General features: G+C 47.2%; 1 protein-coding gene across 3 annotated transcripts in view; it reads right to left on the bottom strand.

The window, feature by feature from the left end:
- Positions 1-17,320, bottom strand: part of DAPK2 (death associated protein kinase 2) — a 120,713-nt gene that overhangs the window by 51,061 nt on the left and 52,332 nt on the right. For 2 of the 3 annotated variants that reach the window (XM_042941768.1, XM_042941769.1), the window contains exon 3: positions 4,339-4,560. In XM_042941768.1, the coding sequence (XP_042797702.1) occupies positions 4,339-4,560 (222 nt within the window). Of the gene's footprint in view, positions 1-3,528; positions 3,571-4,338; positions 4,561-17,320 lie in introns of those variants that run through there. The other variant, XM_042941770.1, reaches the window with a different exon arrangement.

The raw sequence follows: 17,320 nt of genomic DNA, 5'->3' as shown, positions 1-17,320 counted from the left end.
ACAGAACCAGGAGTCACAGCCAGATCTTCTCAGCCCCAGTCCACTGTGTGTTCCTCTTGCCACATTGTCTCCACATTATAAAGTTTGAATGGATGCAAAAAGGAAAGCTCAAGGCCACCCCAAGTCCTGGGTAGGCCTCTGACATCCCTGTTGAGCTGCATTTGAGTCCTCATCACACCGGGCTATTGTTACCTGTCTGCCTCTCTCCCCAGCTAGGTTATCTTTGCTTCCCCAGCACCTTGTGAAACAAAGACATTCAATAGAAGGTGGGTGGATAAAAGAACAAAGGGGGAAAAAAAACATTAAAAATATCAACATGATATAGCATATTCTATAGCATATAAAAGTGAAGGCTCAGCATCTGCAAGAGACCTGTCCAGACCTGCTCAAATCCACAGGGCCCCTCTGAAACACAGGACCCAGCCTGGCCCTTGTTTTCTATACTTCTAGCCCCTGCTGGGTCCTATGAGGCTGTGGCCTCGGGCACACCCTACCCTTCCTACCTTAAATAGAATGCTGCGTAAGTGTAAAAGAATCTCATGATAACGTGGATGTGTCCTGTCACCTAACACCACTGATGTGAAGGCCCAGGCTGGGTGAGGACTTTAGGGGACAGTAATCAGCCATTTTGTTTGAAGGTGTGATCTGAGCAGGAGACTGGGTGAGACATGGTCTCCTTTGGATCCCAGCCACGGTGGCCCTTAGAATATTCCTCAGAGTCTTGGAATGGTGGAGGCTGATGAGCCCACAGGGATAAACGTCCAAGTCTGGACACTCAGGCTGCGGACACTCACATCAGTGCTCAGGCAGCTCTCCTCAAGGTTTTGTTCATTTTCCCTCTAACATAGTTTTTCCCAAGGGTTTCTCTTCCCCAGAGCCATTCCCCATCTCCTCCCAAATTTCTCTCCTCTCACATCCCAAACCTCTTCAGCTTAAAGATGAAAAGCAAAACGCAATAGTCTGGGTCTCTTCTCCTCTCCTCTCAGCATTCCCAGGATCAGTCCCCTTCCTGCTAAGCTGACCTTTGCCTCTTTCCTCCCCACAGGTTGGTCTGCTTGCTAGAAAACCTTTTCAGATGCTTTCTTGGATGTGTACTGAAATGATCTGTGTAGATAGTGATTTGGAAAGGATGCTGCCAGAACCACTTGGGCCCAAGACGGTACACTCAAGTTAGGGCACTGGAAAGCACTGCTGACCCCGTGGGGTGATCTGCCAACCCATTCTCTGGTATGCAACCACACGGGTATCGCTTTCCATTAGCAGGGAGCCCAGGAGGCTCCAGAGAGGTCAGGGGCCTGGATAAGAGGCCTGCCAACTCCCCCGCCCCCCCAGGGCTGACTTACATTTTCAGAGCAAGCTCCACATATGACATGAATTAATCTACCGAGATTTTGAAAATATTCTTTATGCCATACAAAAGTCAACTTATATGGCAAAACCAAATCCTTCCCATCCCTGCTTTCAACAGCCCTGACCAGAGACAGCTATTGCTAAGGAGGTCATGGATGGAGTGATGACAGTTTAAAGGGACTTAAATCAGGGCTGGGTATGTCTTCTGAGTACTGGTCACTTTAGCAGAAAGCAAAAGCAAGCCCTGCAACAGACAGCAGTTGCTGAGAGGGACAATGGGATTGGGGTAAACCCATCCACAAAACCTGCAATTTCAACTGAACAAGGCGGGCACTGATAGTCATGTTTAAACACTGGGCAAACCCACTAACCTGTTAGGGCACCGTGAGGACCAGGCAGTCAAAGGCTGCTGATCAGCCCAACAGGGGTCACCAAATCCCAACACAAAAGCCCATGAAAACCCCTTCTCTCTTGGGAGGTCCTCCCTGGGACACCCTTGTCACACATTGTTCCAGCACCATTGCTAGCCTTAGCAATCCCCAGCACTCCATAGGTAGGCACCCCAAGAGCAGTGAGACAGCTTCAAAGTAAAAGAGGTGATAGAGAAACTATGAATAGACAGAACTGAGCAAGCACAGCAGCTCAAGCAAGTCACAGTGGGAGTACCAGTGCGACAGCTCGATGGTAGGGATGGTGACAACTCACTGGAAGAGGGCACATAACTGTTGCTGACCATGAGCCCTGCTGGGAGAAACAGGGACATCTCAAGAGCATCCCAGACCCCAACTCCTAGGGTTCTGCAAACCAGGAGAAGCAGGCAATTTCTCTAGCAACTAAAGAATAAAACACTTTAATCTTATAAGAATAAAAATGACAACAACAAATCATTTGATAACCATAAAGACAAATGAATAATGAATCCTGTTTTGGAACAAATGGCCCAGGGCTGACAAGGCTGCGGGCAAACTGGAAACCGCTCCTATATTGTAGGTCCTACAGGTTAACATCGTCCCATGAAAGTGAGGATATCAAGAGCCCTCCAAATGTCAGCCTAGTCATCCCCTTCCTGGGGATTGATCTGAAAGGATTAATTCAAAAGAAAAGTGGGAAGTTATGGGAAGGAAGTTGTTTTCTGGCAGTGAAATGTGTAATGGTTAAAAGCTGGAAAATCAAAACGAAATGTCCAACGATAGGGATATAGGAGTATGTAATTCAATGAAACATGATACAGTCAGTTAAAAGAAAAAAAAACTATTTGTGAAATTATGCTGAAGGGGAAAAGTAGAGCAAGAAATTGTGCAAGTACAATGATTGTATACAAATAGATAAAGGCCGAGAGGAACCACAGAAAAACATGAATAGCTATGTTTGGATGGTAGGATTGTAAATGCGATTTCTTTTCAGTTGCTGGAAAGTTTTTTTAAAGCAGTGGCCTAGCCTCCCCAGCGGGGGTAAGCTTGTCGCTCTCTGCTGGGAACACTGTACCAACTGTTGACCCTTAGCCCTGCGGCATGCCACACCTTGGGCTGTCCACATGGCTGACCGCACCTGACGCCCCCAGGCTTGCTGAGTCAGGCAGCGGCATACGCCAACTAGTCCAAGTGGCTGAGAGGTCTATGGGAGAGACCGGAGGACGCTGGAGTGAAAGGAATAGCACGGGCGAGTCTATGCATTTAAACAGTGAGATGGATAATTTAAGCATCAATGCAAGAGTATGCAAATGCCCATCTGCTACATAAATCTATATCCTGGTAACGTCAGGGCTTAGTTCTCAAATTAGAATGACTTCAAATGTCAGGTGGTCCACCCAACTTGTGGGCAGGTTAAGGATGGCTGCCACATTTACAGATGGGAGCTGAAGCTCAGAGGAGTGAGGTGTCTTGCCCAAGGTCACAAAGTCAGGGATTTCTGAAACAAATGCTACCACTCCTCTGCAACCAGCAGATGCATACATGCCCATGAGGCTCAGAACACTCCCAACACCAGGTCGTGCTGCTTGATTGCACACAGCCATTGTGACTTGTACAGTCCAACTCAAACTCTGTTGTCTGCCAGAACTCTATCTCCCCATTCCATGGAGACACCTCCAGGAGGGACACAAGGTGGCCAATTCCTGGAGTCTTGGCATCATCAGACTATGACGTCTTGCCCAGTTAGGCCAGCATAATGCCATCTCACCTCATGCTCATAGCTGTCTGCACAAGCAGTGTGGACTCAAGCCCCTCCTCTTCCTGGCTCTAGGGTCTTATAAGAGACCTGGCCTCTCAGTGTTCTTGTCTGTAAAATGGAGATAGTAAGAGCTTCTGTGTGATAAGATTTTTATGAAGATTAAATAAGATAACAGAAGTGCTCAGTACAGTGAATGCCAAGTAACTCCTCTGTGTTAGGAGGACACTTCCCTCAATAGTCTTTGTGAGGACTGAACAGGATGGCAAACAAGAAGCATCGACAAATGGTTGCCTTATACTAGGGCTCTCTAAATAATAGCTATTATTATGATAATGAAGGCATCAAACAGCACAAATGTGGGAATTTTTCCCAAGAAAGGGCTGGGGAAGGGCTTTGCAGAGCCTGAAGGATATTTGTTCCGCTCCTCCTCATAGAGAAGACCCCTCCCGGACAGCCTCTCCTCCCCTCATACTACCTTCTTACACCGCCCCCCACCCCCCACCATCCTCCCACATCCTCCGCCAGGAAACGACCCAGGGGCCAGCCATTGCCTCCCTTTTATCCCCAGGGTCCCATGAAAGCCAGACCCAGACCCTTGCCTTCTGTCCCTGATGCTCGGCAAACCCACCCACCTTTGGCCCAAGCTCAGAAGGAGGATGAAGGGGGCAGCAACCAATGAAAACCACCCACCATTGACTTCACCTTCTTTGGGCCAAGCTCATGAGGTCTGGTTGCCGCTGCCCTCTGGGACCTGTGGCTGAAGCACCCACCACCCTACCTGCCTCTGCTGCCCCCCATGGGTCCCAAACACCCACTCACAGCTCGAGGATGAGCACCACGTCGGTTCGGTTCTCAAAGACGTCATGCAGCGTGATGACGTTGGGGTGCAGCACCTGCCGCAGGATGCTCACCTCCCGCTCGATCTCCTCCCGGGACACGCCCCGCCGGCTGGCCCTGCTCTGCCGCTTTTTGATGAATTTGGCCGCGTACTCCAGCCCCGTGCTCTTCTCTCGGCACTTCTTCACAATGGCAAACTGGCCGCTGTGGGGACACAGACCAGCACAATCAGGGTGTAACTGTGTCCATCAAAGAAGTGACCACTTGTCAGCCCCAGGCCACACTATATTCCGCCAGAGTAGGACAAATTATATCACCAGCCTGCATCCTCCCCTGCCAGGTAACGAGTGGCGGAGAGGGGCCAGGTACTGGGCTTCCTTCTGTTCATATGAGTACTTTGCCTTTACTAGGAATGAATGCCAGTATTGTCATTCCCCGTGTACAGATGTGAACACTGAGGCCCTGAACGGTTTCCTATTTGATCAGGATGACACAGCTTCATTGTTCTTAAGTCTCTATGAGAACCCGAGTCCACTATCCATTAGATAAAATCACAATGTCCAGAGGCTTATACTACATAATGTAAAGATTAGCAAGGAAAAACATAAATATTGGTATGGCCAAAATATTAATGGTAACAGTTATTCAATTTGAGTCTGTCTTACCTGGACACAAGTATAAATTCATCCATTTATAATTGTGATATCTCTATATTCTCATGTTTGTACCTTTGCCCCCAACCTCCTCCCAACAAATAAAATTTCAATGACCTGAGCAAAGCAAGTCCTCAGTAAGGAGACAGAGAAAATACGAGAGTGATACACTTAATGTAAAGACAAGGCCAGAGGATATGCTGGCTGGGTTGGTGGGATACTGGAGGAGGCGGGGGTGGGTGGAGGCAGCCTAACACTGCTAATAACCATAAGGGGGAGTTGGTCACAGCGAGAGGGCTGATGGGACCAGAGAATTGCAAAGTGTTAGAAAACTGAGGCACAGGAGAGGTCAGTGACAAGCGTGAGGTCATCACAGAGCTAATGGCCAGCTCAGGTGCCCAGCTCACTGTCCACAAAGCCACTAAGTAGTTATAGAAGTCAAGAATATGCTAAGTGCCCCTCAGGTTTGGGCCTAGAAATACTTCATTCTGGAGACCAATACAGTAGCCATGGAATGGTGTCCATGCGAGTGGCAGGTGGCCCTGAGCCAGCTTCTCTGAGCGTTCCAAGGACAGCCCACTCCACAGGGGAGGGAAGCAGCCTTCTGTTCACCATCTCAGTTCAGGTGGTCAGGATGGGTGGGCAGCTCTAAGGGCCTGGAGACGGCCCAGTGGTCACCCTTCCTGGCGTCTTCCTACTCCCCTTCTATCATTCTCACAAGTGCCCCCACGTTTGCTCACAATACCCACTGCTAAAACAGAACTCAGAAAGTTTGCAGGTTCAGCTTAATGGCTTAATAAGCGATGCCATACTCCACACTTAAGATGTACTCTCTTTGCGACTCTGGGGTAAAAGAGTTACACACGATGAAATTCTCGGGATATTTGCCTCAACCTCAGAAAAATAGCATCACATCTGAACCACTCCATTCCTAGAATAATCCTCAGTGAGACAGTCTTCAAAATAAACCTAAGTGACAAAAAAAAAAGTCAAGTAGAGCAAGCAAGGAATAGATATGCCAACACTTAAATAGCATTCTATGGCAACCACCTTAGAGACATCACCAGATACATATTCCTGTATGTCTCCATCCCCTCATCCTTCATTCACTTTAGTGCTGCCTGAGTGTCTGGTCTGTGCCAGGTCCTGTGCAGGGCAAGGACCAAAGGCACAGATAACAGGTACAGAGGGAGCTCTGGGGAAGGAGGGGCCCTGGGGCCTGGGCTAGGCTGGACAAGGATGGCTTTGTGGAACCAAATTTATATTCCATTGTCTACTAACTCTAAAGTTTCAGGGGTGCCTGGGTGGCTCGGTTGGTTAAGTGTCCGACTTCGGCTCAGGTCATGATCTCATGGTTCGTGAGTTGGAGCCCTGTGTCAGGCTCTGTGCTAACAGCTCAGAGCCTGGAGCCTGATTTGGCTTCTGTGTCTCCCTCTCTCTCTCTGCCCCACCCCTGCTGTGCTTTGTTTCTCCGTGTCTCTCAAAAATGAATAAATGTTAAAAAAATTTTTTTAAATAAAGTTTCAGCTATTTATGCCCCAAATATTGGCTCCTAGTTGTCTACACACAGGAGTTGACACAAGTGGAGTGAAGCCAGGCCTCCCAAAGCCAGAGTGAACACATTCAGGGCGATCTCTAACACTGGTCGCTTGGAGCTACTATGGGCCTCAGGGACATTGGGTCCCTTAGCGAGAGCCAGGAAACATCTGACAAAGCTTCCAGTCCCAGGCAACTGTGAGTCTCAGTGTCAAGATGGCCATGCTTTTCTTTTCTCTGACATCTTAGGGACCTGGCATCAGCAGTTTTGAGGGCAGACAGGGCTTACTCTTTCCAGCTGACTGATGGGGAAACCAAAGCTTAAGGATTTTAAGCATTTTGTTTAAGCCTACAGAGCACAGAGATGGAGGTGCAAGGTTTTTATAAAGCAGAGCAAAATATTTCAGTCACCTTGAGATAGCCCCCTCCCTTTGTCTTAAGAGGGAAATGGAGGCATTATTCTGTATCACATGACTTAAAAATTCCTCAAACTCTCAAAAACGCAAATGAGTGTTTGCTTTTCCTGGTTGAGTTTTCTCCTTGTGAGAGAGAGCAGCTGTGGCAATGAGAGGTGACCGGGGTCAGTCCTAATATGCAGGCAACTTTCTCGCACCAAAAGGAGGCATTTTGAGAGCCAAATACCAAGCAACACCCCTCATCTCCCCCTCTCTTCCTGGGGGAGGGATCCTCCACTCAACCTGCCCTGGGGAGCCCAAGGAGAGCTAAGGCCACCTATGGGTTTTCCCCTCTTGCTGGGCCACTACGGAGAAGAGGGGAGAATATGCTCCACTAAGGCCAGCCTCTTGGCTGCCAGGCTCTGGGCAGCAAAAGCAGCCTTCCGGGGCAGACAGGCCTGGACTCAGGAAACTTGTGCTGTCCCCTGGGGAGAGTGGCTCTCTGCTCTGAGCATCAGTTTCCTCATCTGTAAAATGGGAATCATGACTCCCTACCAGGGAATCATGATGACTGGAAATACCTGCGATGTTGGCCCACAGTCAGCTTAAAAAATGATAGCTAGTATAACTGTTACTAGTTTATTGCTCACATGAAGGCCAAGCAAGAGGCACCCCAGAAGTCACTGATTTAAATGGTGTCAATATGTGGCCAGGGAATCAGTACCATTTTGAAAGTCCTTCTGATGAGTCTAGTGCATAACCTGATACAGGAATATCTTTGTTCTAAGCAGTTAACCAACTCTTTTAATCCTTGGAGCAACTGTCTATAAACCAGTATCACCCAGGGAATTTATATCCCAGTCTCCTGGATCTGGCTGCATCCTGGGAACTGAGATCTTTAAAAACTTCCCAGGTGACTGATGTGCAGCCGGGGCTGAGAACACCGCCTTACAACAGTCCTCTGATTATCTCCCTTTGACAGATAAAGATACTATACTGCTGTTACTCATTTTATTCCTGGTCCTTTTATCACCCTCTCCCTTGGTTCTTTGATTTGACATTTGAGGGAAGGAGTAAGGGGGAGAAGGGAAGAGGGGAGAGGAGTGTCGTCTCTCCCACCAGGAGTCTTTTGCTTGATGGGTCAGCTCCAAACCAAGACAGAAGATTACCCTAGGCTTTGGGGGTAACAGGAATGGAAGTTTACATTCAGACACACCCTGGTCGCAAATGCAAAAATCAGAGCTGAGGTAAAAAAAAAACAAAAAAAACAAAATAAAATCAGAGCTGAGGTGACTCTGTACTACGTCTGGTAATGGGCAGGTAAAAGCAGTGATGGTGATGGGCCTTCATCTGCCCATTGGGATGCTCCAAAGATAGGAGTTCAGGCCCCACAGTGCAGAAGTTGCCCAACTTGGCTATGGGGGCAAGAGGTAGGCAGCGAGGAGCTCTCTAGGTTAGGACAGAGACCCCAGGGTGTTATCCAGAGAGGGAAGAGAGGGAAGGCACCCAATCTCTAATGAAAATCATTATCAACACTAAGTCAGAAGTTATGGGAATGCTAAAACATGGGATACACAAGCACAAAGCACACATATTCCAATTCCCCTCCCTTCATACTGCAAGAGTCAATACCTAACCCATGGTTTAGTGCAGCAAAGGGCTGGCAGTCAGGAGGCCTAATTCCTGGTCCTGCCATCAAAGCCTCATGGGTTGGGACAAGGAACTGCCTTCTCAGTTTGTGTTTCTCCACCTGTCCCCTGAAGTCTCACCTCAGAAGGCTTCTGTCAGAAAGCTCTAAAAAGCCCACAGCAAACTGAACAGAAGTAAAGGCCTTCCCTTCATTCTCCATGTGGGTTCCAGTCAAAGCCCTACCCTGACCCTGGGCAGCCTGTTCAACTCCTTGGGCCTCAGTTTCCTCCTTTGTCAAGTGGGGGTGAGAAAACCTAGACTGGTCACGTCACAGGGGAAATCACAAATAATGCCTGAGAAAGGGCTTTACTATCCAGCCCTGTAGAAAGGCAGGAGGCATGGGCCGGGCGGGGAGGGGGTTCAGTGCCGAAGGCTGGCGTGTGAAAGTCACGTGGCCTGGTTTAGTAAGGGACAGTCAATCCTCCAGACACACACTACCTTCTGTGCTTCTGCCAGCACACTCTTCTGCAATTAAGTCAGGAACACACCCCTCTTCCCAGGCAGAGGGCTCAGCTCCTCACTCACTCAGCACCCCCTGAGGATGAAGCAGGCTGCATCACGAGTGAGACAGATGGGCCTCATTTCAGAACACAGCAGGACCCAGAGTGATGCCCCACAAGGGTGTCCTAATGTCTACCCAGGAATCAGATGAAAAGGCGTAAACCCAGAACAGTTTCTCAGTGCCAAAAACGATGTTACGTCTCCAACACTAGCTCCTCAACTTCACGGAAGAACCTGGCTCAATCACCCCCAAATTCTTCACTGCCAAAGAAGAATAACCCGAGCAAGACCCAGATCTCACACCGTTTAGCTTTTGTATAGCAATGTAGATACTACAACATTTATAGCCAGCTTTTCTCTTTATAAACTAATCTTACATTCATTCTTTTAATATTTGCAGGTATCATTCTTAGTTCCATTTCACAGAAAAGAAGGCAGAGGCTTAGGGAGGTTAAGTGACCTGGTAGTTGGGCCGGGTAGCCAGCCCTGATAGCAGGTCTAGGACGTGAAATCCCGCCTACTGACTCTAGCTTCATTAGTGTACCAAGCAGTGAGGAGAGGGGCCCACCCCAGAAGAGAGGAATATTTTATCACTGATATTATTCAGAATTGCACGAGCACATGAAAATAGAAAGCAGACTTATTTTTATTTTATTTTATTGTTGGTTTTAATTTTCAAAAGACAATGCACCCATGATGGCTTGCATCAAGGAGACCACATCCACAGCCCATCCACCCCTACCTGCCATGGTAAGCTGCAGCCAGTCTGACTTGCTCTGGCAATCACGAGGGGTAGGCTGCTAAAGGTGTTTTGTAAGGTCTAGGAATAGAGTGGACTTAACTCACTTCCTTTCTCAGACAACTTTTTTTTTTAATTTTTAAAATATTTATTTGTTTTGAGAGAGAGAGAGAGTGCATGTGCGCATGAGTAGGGGAGGGGCAGAGAGAGAGGGAGAGAAAGAGAGAGAATCCCAAGCAGGCTCCATGCTGCCAGCGCAGAGCCTGACATGGGGCTTGAACTCATGAACCATGAGATCATGACCTGAGCCAAAACCAAGAGTCAGACACTTAAACAACTGAGCTACCCAGGCACCCCTTTCTCAGTCAACTTTAAAGTGTCCATGAATTCAGTAACCTGCCCCAAAGTCACCAGTTTATCAAGGTAGAGATGAGGCAGAGCTGCACAGAATGCAAACCCAGGGATGAGATGCCACTGAGGGGAGTGGTGGCAAACGTGCAGTGTTCCGAGTCATAGGGTTGCGGAGACCAGGTTCTTCCTCCTACTTCCCCCAAGTGGTCATTACAGTTCCTCTTCCCACACTGCAGAACAATAAGCCATGATTCTTCTGGAATTACCCTGCAAGTTTCAGGGCTACAGGGCAGGGATAATGCTTAGATGCTTCCAATCAAGGCCACCCCAAGGGCAGCCCAGCAGGTAGGGGAATGGGCTCGTCAGCTAACATGTCTCAAAGGCATGGGCAGGAGCCGTTCAAATCTGTAGTCTGCAAGAACCAGATCAGCCTGATCCCAGAGGACTCACACCCCGATCTCATGGCAACAGCCTGTCTGGGGATGGTGTCACAAAGCCCCCTCCTCACTCCTCTGCCTAGCCAGCCTTGACTGTGGGGCCTTTGTGGTTGACTCTGCCTCTTATCTCCCATCCATTACCAAAACATCCAGCCCCTAGTCAGGCCACTCCCAATTCCCATGAACAAGAGCCTTCTCCTCATTGCCTTAGCAATCAACCTGTTTCTTATCTCCTATACCCTAGTCCAAGATTAAGGGTCAAAAGACCCAGGTTCTGTTTCCAGTTCTACCTTCAGCAAATCACATTCCTTGTGTGTAATACAGACATAAGAATATCCCAATCTCACAGGACTGTGATGAGAATGAAATGTGAAAGCACTGTGTGAACTAGAACTTTTCCATGGATGTTAATTATTTTTTCTTTCCATCCACTAGATTGCCACATCCAGATCCTGGTCCCCATTTTCCAATCCCAGCACATTCTTGAACCTGATTCAGCCCCAATGAATTGCCTCCTCAGATCCCAGCTTAAAAATAAATAGTGCTGCAGGGCACCTGGGTGGCTCAGTCATTAAACATCCAACTCTTGGTTTTGGCTCAGGTCATGATCTCGAGGTTCATGATTTCGAGCCCCGCATCGGCTCTGCTCTGACAGTGCAGAGCCTGCTTGGGATTCTCTCTCTCCCTCTTTCTCTGCTCCTCCCTGCTCACTATCTCTCTCTCTCTCTCTCTCTCTCTCTCTCTCTCTCAAAATAAATAAATAAATAAATAAATAAACATTTAAAAAAAGAAGAAGAAGATAGTGCTGGGGAGGGCCATGGCAGATGAAAAGTGGGGTCCCAGGGGATGCCAGGATCCAGGAAGGCAGATGATACTTGGGACACAGTTACTCAAGGGCAGGGCAAGGAACCAATTTTCCAGGAAGCCAAAATAAGGTGAAGAAGTATAAAGTCACCAGAAATCGCAGGTATCAGGTCAGAATTCCAGGACAGAGAGATAAGGGTAATGAGCAAAATTTTACCAGAAGCCAGGTGGGCAGCACATTGGGAACTAGGTGGGCAAGCAAGGAGTGTGAGACCCACAGGAGGAACATCCAAGCCAGCTGGAGGCGAGTGGAGACTCTGGAGCAGGTAGAAACATCAACACAAGACCTACAAACACAAGAATTCCTGGAGCCATCTAAATGGTCTTTTCTTGGGGCGCCTGGGTGGCTCAGTCGGTTAAACGGCTGTCTTTGGCTCAGGTCATGATCTCAAGGTCCGTAGGTTTGAGCCCTGCCTCGGGCTCTGTGCTGATAGCTCAGAGCTGACAGCTTAGGATTCTGTGTCTCCCTCTCTCTCTGCCCCTCCCCTGCTGGTGCTCTGTCTCTCTCTGTCTCTCAAAAATAAATAAAAACATTAACAAAAAATTTAAGTGGCCTTTCTCCCAGCTAGTGAGCCAAGCAGTCTGTCCAATGAATCCGTTTCTCCTCTCTGACCATGTTATGAATGCCTTGACAGCCTCCTGACATACGTTTCTAAATTTGTTGGAGGAGTGGAACCCCATCTCCAATAAATCTTGCACAGAATATGTGCCATATGTAAAAAAGATAAAAAGCAGTGCTTCTTTTGGGGGAGAGGCACTCAGAACCCACCAACTCAGAGCCTACCCCCTGTGGCTTAACGAGCTCTGTGGAACCCTGAGAGCTCCACAAAGCACAATTTGGGAAGCACACTGTACAATGTGGCCACATGCTCTTTGATGATCTCCAAACAGTTCCAAACTGTACATGGAAAAAGGGGGGGGGGGGTGGATAGAAAATACTGATATTTCTCAAAATTATTATCTAGTCTTTCAAGAAGTCACTCCAACCAAACCAAGTTCAGGGTCAGCAGTAAGGAATACATAGAATCAGGAACCACAAGTCTCCAGGAGCTGAACCATGACCTACAAATGGCCTCTGTCCACAGAGTCAGAGGTGTATGCTCATGCTGGCCTATGACAGCTGCATTCACAGGTTAGCTCATTTGATAGCTTGCCCCTGCAGACAAACTTCCTTCCTCTGGCCTTTTTTTTTTTTTTTTTTTTTTTTTGTCAGAAAAAAACTCCTAAAGCACAGAAAGGAAGGAATCGTTGAGCACAGCCAAGTCAGGCTGAGGTATGATTACTTTTTGGAATCTATTTTGAGGTATAAGCACATTTTGATAGCTGTTGTCAAATGAACATGAGCCCATAAGTTCAACACCTGAAAGAAGTCTGGCCTAATTTAAGCTGCACCTGGCTACATAGAGAAAGGTTTTCACTGAAAATACAGCTCAGTGTTCTCTGGCTATTCTCTTAGTCTAGAGTCTAGGTTCTAGACACTGACATGATGTAGGTTATACATAATATAGCGTTGGGCTTGGAGCCTGCCGCCCACTCACCTCCCTATCTCCCCACCCACCTTCCTGCATCCACCGAACTGTCCCTTCACCTATCCATCCATTCACTAATTCATTCCTCCACCCCCCATTTATTGATCAGTGTCCGAAGGGCTATAAGCATGGCACATCCCACAACTTGAAAGGCTTATAGTCAGCTGGGGAAATGAGACACACACTAATGGAAAAAGAAATATGACATGGGTGTGTAAAAGACACCTGCCTCAGGGTCAAGTGAGGGAGCAAACAGTAATGCTGCAGCAAGTCAGAACAGAGAAGGAGTACCAGCTGACAGGGGTCGGTGGAAGCCTTATAGAGCAGGTAGAATTTGACCAAACCTGGCAGAAAAAGCTGGATTCAGGCAGGCAAAGGGAAACAGCTCACCAAAGCTGGAAAAGCAGAGAGCGATATACGAATGCTTTATTCTGTGGATGCCCCAAGTCATCACCTCTCTACCTCACTTCCTCCCCCTCAAGTAGCCACTTCCTGAGGAAATATATCAGGAAGCTACACTTGCCCCTTCCTCTCTTCTCTGTGGGGGTGGAGGGTAGGGGAGAGCAAGTGGTCAGCCGACAAAGATGTTCAGTTGGGGTGGGGCCCCTTCTCACCCCCTGGCTCCTGACAATCAGATATACATTTGATTAGTGAAAGAACTTCAACGGAACAGGTCAGCTAGATCAATCTTAGAAATGTCAGCCAATCGGCCTTCACAGCCTAGCAAAGCCCAGGAGGCTGGACCATAACAGATGAGACCTAAAACACGAGCTCGTGGTACAGAGCAGAAAAGGGACTGCAAAGGAAGACAGAAAAATCCAAGATGGCCGAGGTTCTGCTATTACTATGGGGGTACAGGGCCATCCTCAGGAAATGATGACGTGAGCAGTTTATCTTCTCTAACCCCTCCCTCCCAACTTGCCAGACCCCTCCCCCCAGTGCAGAGTTCTGTGCCCAGCCTGTCTCCCGTGAACTTTCACCTCCCTGTGGTCCATATCCCTCTGGGATCCTTTCCATAACCCACATAAAGTGACAAAGGATTCCAAAGGGTTAACCTGACCTCATTCCAAAGTAACGTATTCACATTTTCACAGCATCCTTGACCAAGAGGGGCTTTAAGGTGGCAAGTCTATGGCCATATTGGGCAAGTGGAGAAATTCCTTGGAGATAAAAAGGTCTTTCCACTTTCTTAAAATTCACACCAAATAGGGGGCTCTGCAGAGGACTGACTATGTGTGTCTGTGTATGTGAATGTGGGTGTGTGAACAAATCATAACCAATTATTTCTTGTCGGTGCTCTTCTGTACCCTGAATCTTAATGTCCTGGGAATTCTTGTTGCAACTTCTTCACTGATATACTCAGTTCTTAGCCGTCTAGGGTGGATGCGCTCTGCTTCTCAGAATTTCTGTTCATTTTTTATCCCAAGTTTGTTTGCTTCCTTGCCATTACTTGACAACATCCCAGATCACATCTCCCAAACACTCAGGGCTATAAATGTGGGCAGAGCACGAGGGTAGGAGTCCTGACTCTGTCACCAACTTCCAAGTCCCCTTCTCTGTGGGGGCCTTAGTTTTCTCGTTTGAAAAATTAAGAGTTGGACCAGATGCATTTTTCACCTCCCTACCTCCCTCCTAGCTTGCCCTCTTAGGATTCTCTGATGCAGGCCAATATGTCACATGGATCTATCAGTTTGAAACATATAGGGTGATTTCTGGGTTTCCCACTGCACAGACCCCAGCCATGGTTCAGGCTCCTGAGGTTTAGCAGTCACATGTTAACCAATTAAATTTCCAAAGAAAGAGGATTAGGGCTCCAGGCAAGCAAAGCAGATCTCAGGCACTCTCAGCAAGGGCCCCTATAGCACCTTCACAACCAGCAAAATGCCGAACACACCAAGGACCAAAAGTATTTCTACAGCAAATGATCTGGGCATTCACCTTACCCTTCACCACTAACCACCCGTAAGAGCCTGGAGAGTAGCAACTCTCATAGACCCTGCTCAGCATTGAGCACAAAGCAGGTAGGCAGTCAATGCTTGGAGAAAGGAAGATTTAAACAGAGGCAGCAGGCAGTGTGGTAAAGGGTATCATCCCTTACTTATTGGCAGATTCACTTAAAAAAACAACATGTTCCTGATATTTTTTTATTACAAAAGCAGCATGTTCATTATCTAAAAGAAAGAAAACACAGAAAAGCACAAAGAGGAAGCTAAAAACTGTCCTTAATCACACATTCCTGAGATAACCATCCTTATCATTTGGTGTCTGCTCTCTTGGATTTGTTTCAGAGCATAGTATAAAGTCTTTTCTATTTGTTGATTTTTTTTAATGTAACGGGGATGCCACCATAAGTACTATTTTGGAACCTGCTTTTTTTACACGCTCCACTTAATAATATATCTACTTCAAATTTTCCTACATAACTAACAATTCTTTTACTACTTGATTTTAAATGGCTATATGGTATCCCATTCTACAGATAAACCATGGTTGTGATAGCAAATTCTTAACTTTGGACATTTATATTACTTCCAATTTTTAATATAATTAATAACACTGTTATAAATACCCTTACATATAAATCTTTGTATATATCCCTTGATTTTCTTTCCTCAAGATAAATGGCAGGAAATAGAATCCTTAGCCAAAAGTGATGTACAATTTTGAGGTGTTTTTCATGCTTCACAAATTATCCTCCAGAAATACTGTCCTGTTAATACTCCTGACTGCCATAAATATTGTTAGCTCCTGCATTTCTCACCCCATACACATCTCCACATACGCTGGCTCATCACTGTTTTTCAGCTTTACCATTTTGATACTTGAAAGGTGATACCTCATTGTTGTTCTAACTTGAATTAAGTTAATTAACTTGTAGAAAAAGGGTAATTGTAATTGATTACTAGTGAGAATGAACATCTTTTCCGACGTTTATGGGTAATTTGAATTGCATACTCGTATATGCTTTGCTAATTCTTCTAATGGGGCATTTGCCTTATTCTTAAGTGTTCATGAAAGCTCTTTACATATTTGTGATATTAACCATTCGTCATGTATGTTGCAAATATTTTCCCCAGCTGATTGTATTGTCTACAAAGGAGCTTCAGGTCTTCTCAGCATCAGATGGTGTTAACCAGTTGTTCCCCCTTTACCTTTCTCTTCTCCTGCCTGACACTTCAATCCCCCAGATGATGTGCTTTAGGGGCACTGTGAAGGGAAGTGCCTTGTGCCTTGGGGTGGAACTCTTGACTTGGTTGCTCACCTGGGCACTCAATTCAGGCCCAGGGGAACCACTGCCTTCTCTATCCCCCACACTTGGTCCTTTCCTCAAGGTCCCCTCACTTTTCCTCCTGGCAATGTCCCTCCTCCTGGCTGATTGCAGGAAGGGACGGCATCTGAAGGTGAGCACGTCCTGCTATAGGCCCCCTGCATGCGCCACAGCTGCACTTGTGACCAGCACAAGAGACCCCTTGAGGGATGCAAAGCACCTCTCCTGTCCCCAAATTATCCACTATATTGTTTAGTGCCCTTTGTAACAGGATTCACAGAACGCCTTTCTTTCAATAATCAGCACCATGAAGATGTCCGTCCACCCTGAAAAACTGACACCTTTCCGTGTTTCAGATAATGAAAATGACATTATCTTACTTCCTTTTCGTTATCTTGGTGGTCAGTAACAACAACTATGGTGGCCTGGACCTTGGGCGTATTGCCTTCCTCCTTCTCACCAGTGGTACTCAAACTCAGGGGTGTATCAGAAGCATCTGGGGAGCTTGTTTAAAATGCCAAATGCCTCACCACAGATTTGATAACGCATAATCTTCGGAGGGCATGTGGCTTTTGATCTTCTGCCTTTATTTCCAGTTGCGTCTATGTGCCTCTTATTCTGTGTTGCCTCAAATCCTTAACACACACGAACAGGAAGAACTATAAGTGGTTCTGTGTTGCCATCACGGTAGCACGGAGACAGTGAGCTGCGGAGCACCACCACAAAGCCAGAACTTGGCCCATTTCACAGATGGCTAAAAGGAGCCCCCAAACCACTAAAGGTCCAAGGCGGGACCACCCAAACACTTGCAGTCGACCCCAAGAGCCAAGTTTGGCGATCTCAGAGCAGAAGGTATTTCCCATTGGAATAAAATGGTGACGCCTCCATCCCCCTCCTGTCCCCAACTCACAGGTGGCCCATCCCCACATCCCCTCCCTCAAAGGGATTTGACTTTGATCCACACCCAGTCTCCCACAAGCCTGAAGGTGGGGTGGGGTGAGA

The sequence above is a fragment of the Panthera leo genome, chromosome B3 (assembly GCF_018350215.1).
Source record: "Panthera leo isolate Ple1 chromosome B3, P.leo_Ple1_pat1.1, whole genome shotgun sequence".
Classification (NCBI taxonomy): domain Eukaryota; kingdom Metazoa; phylum Chordata; class Mammalia; order Carnivora; family Felidae; genus Panthera; species Panthera leo.
Note: the sequence above shows the minus strand (reverse complement) of the source record. Positions and strands in the feature narration are given on the sequence as shown.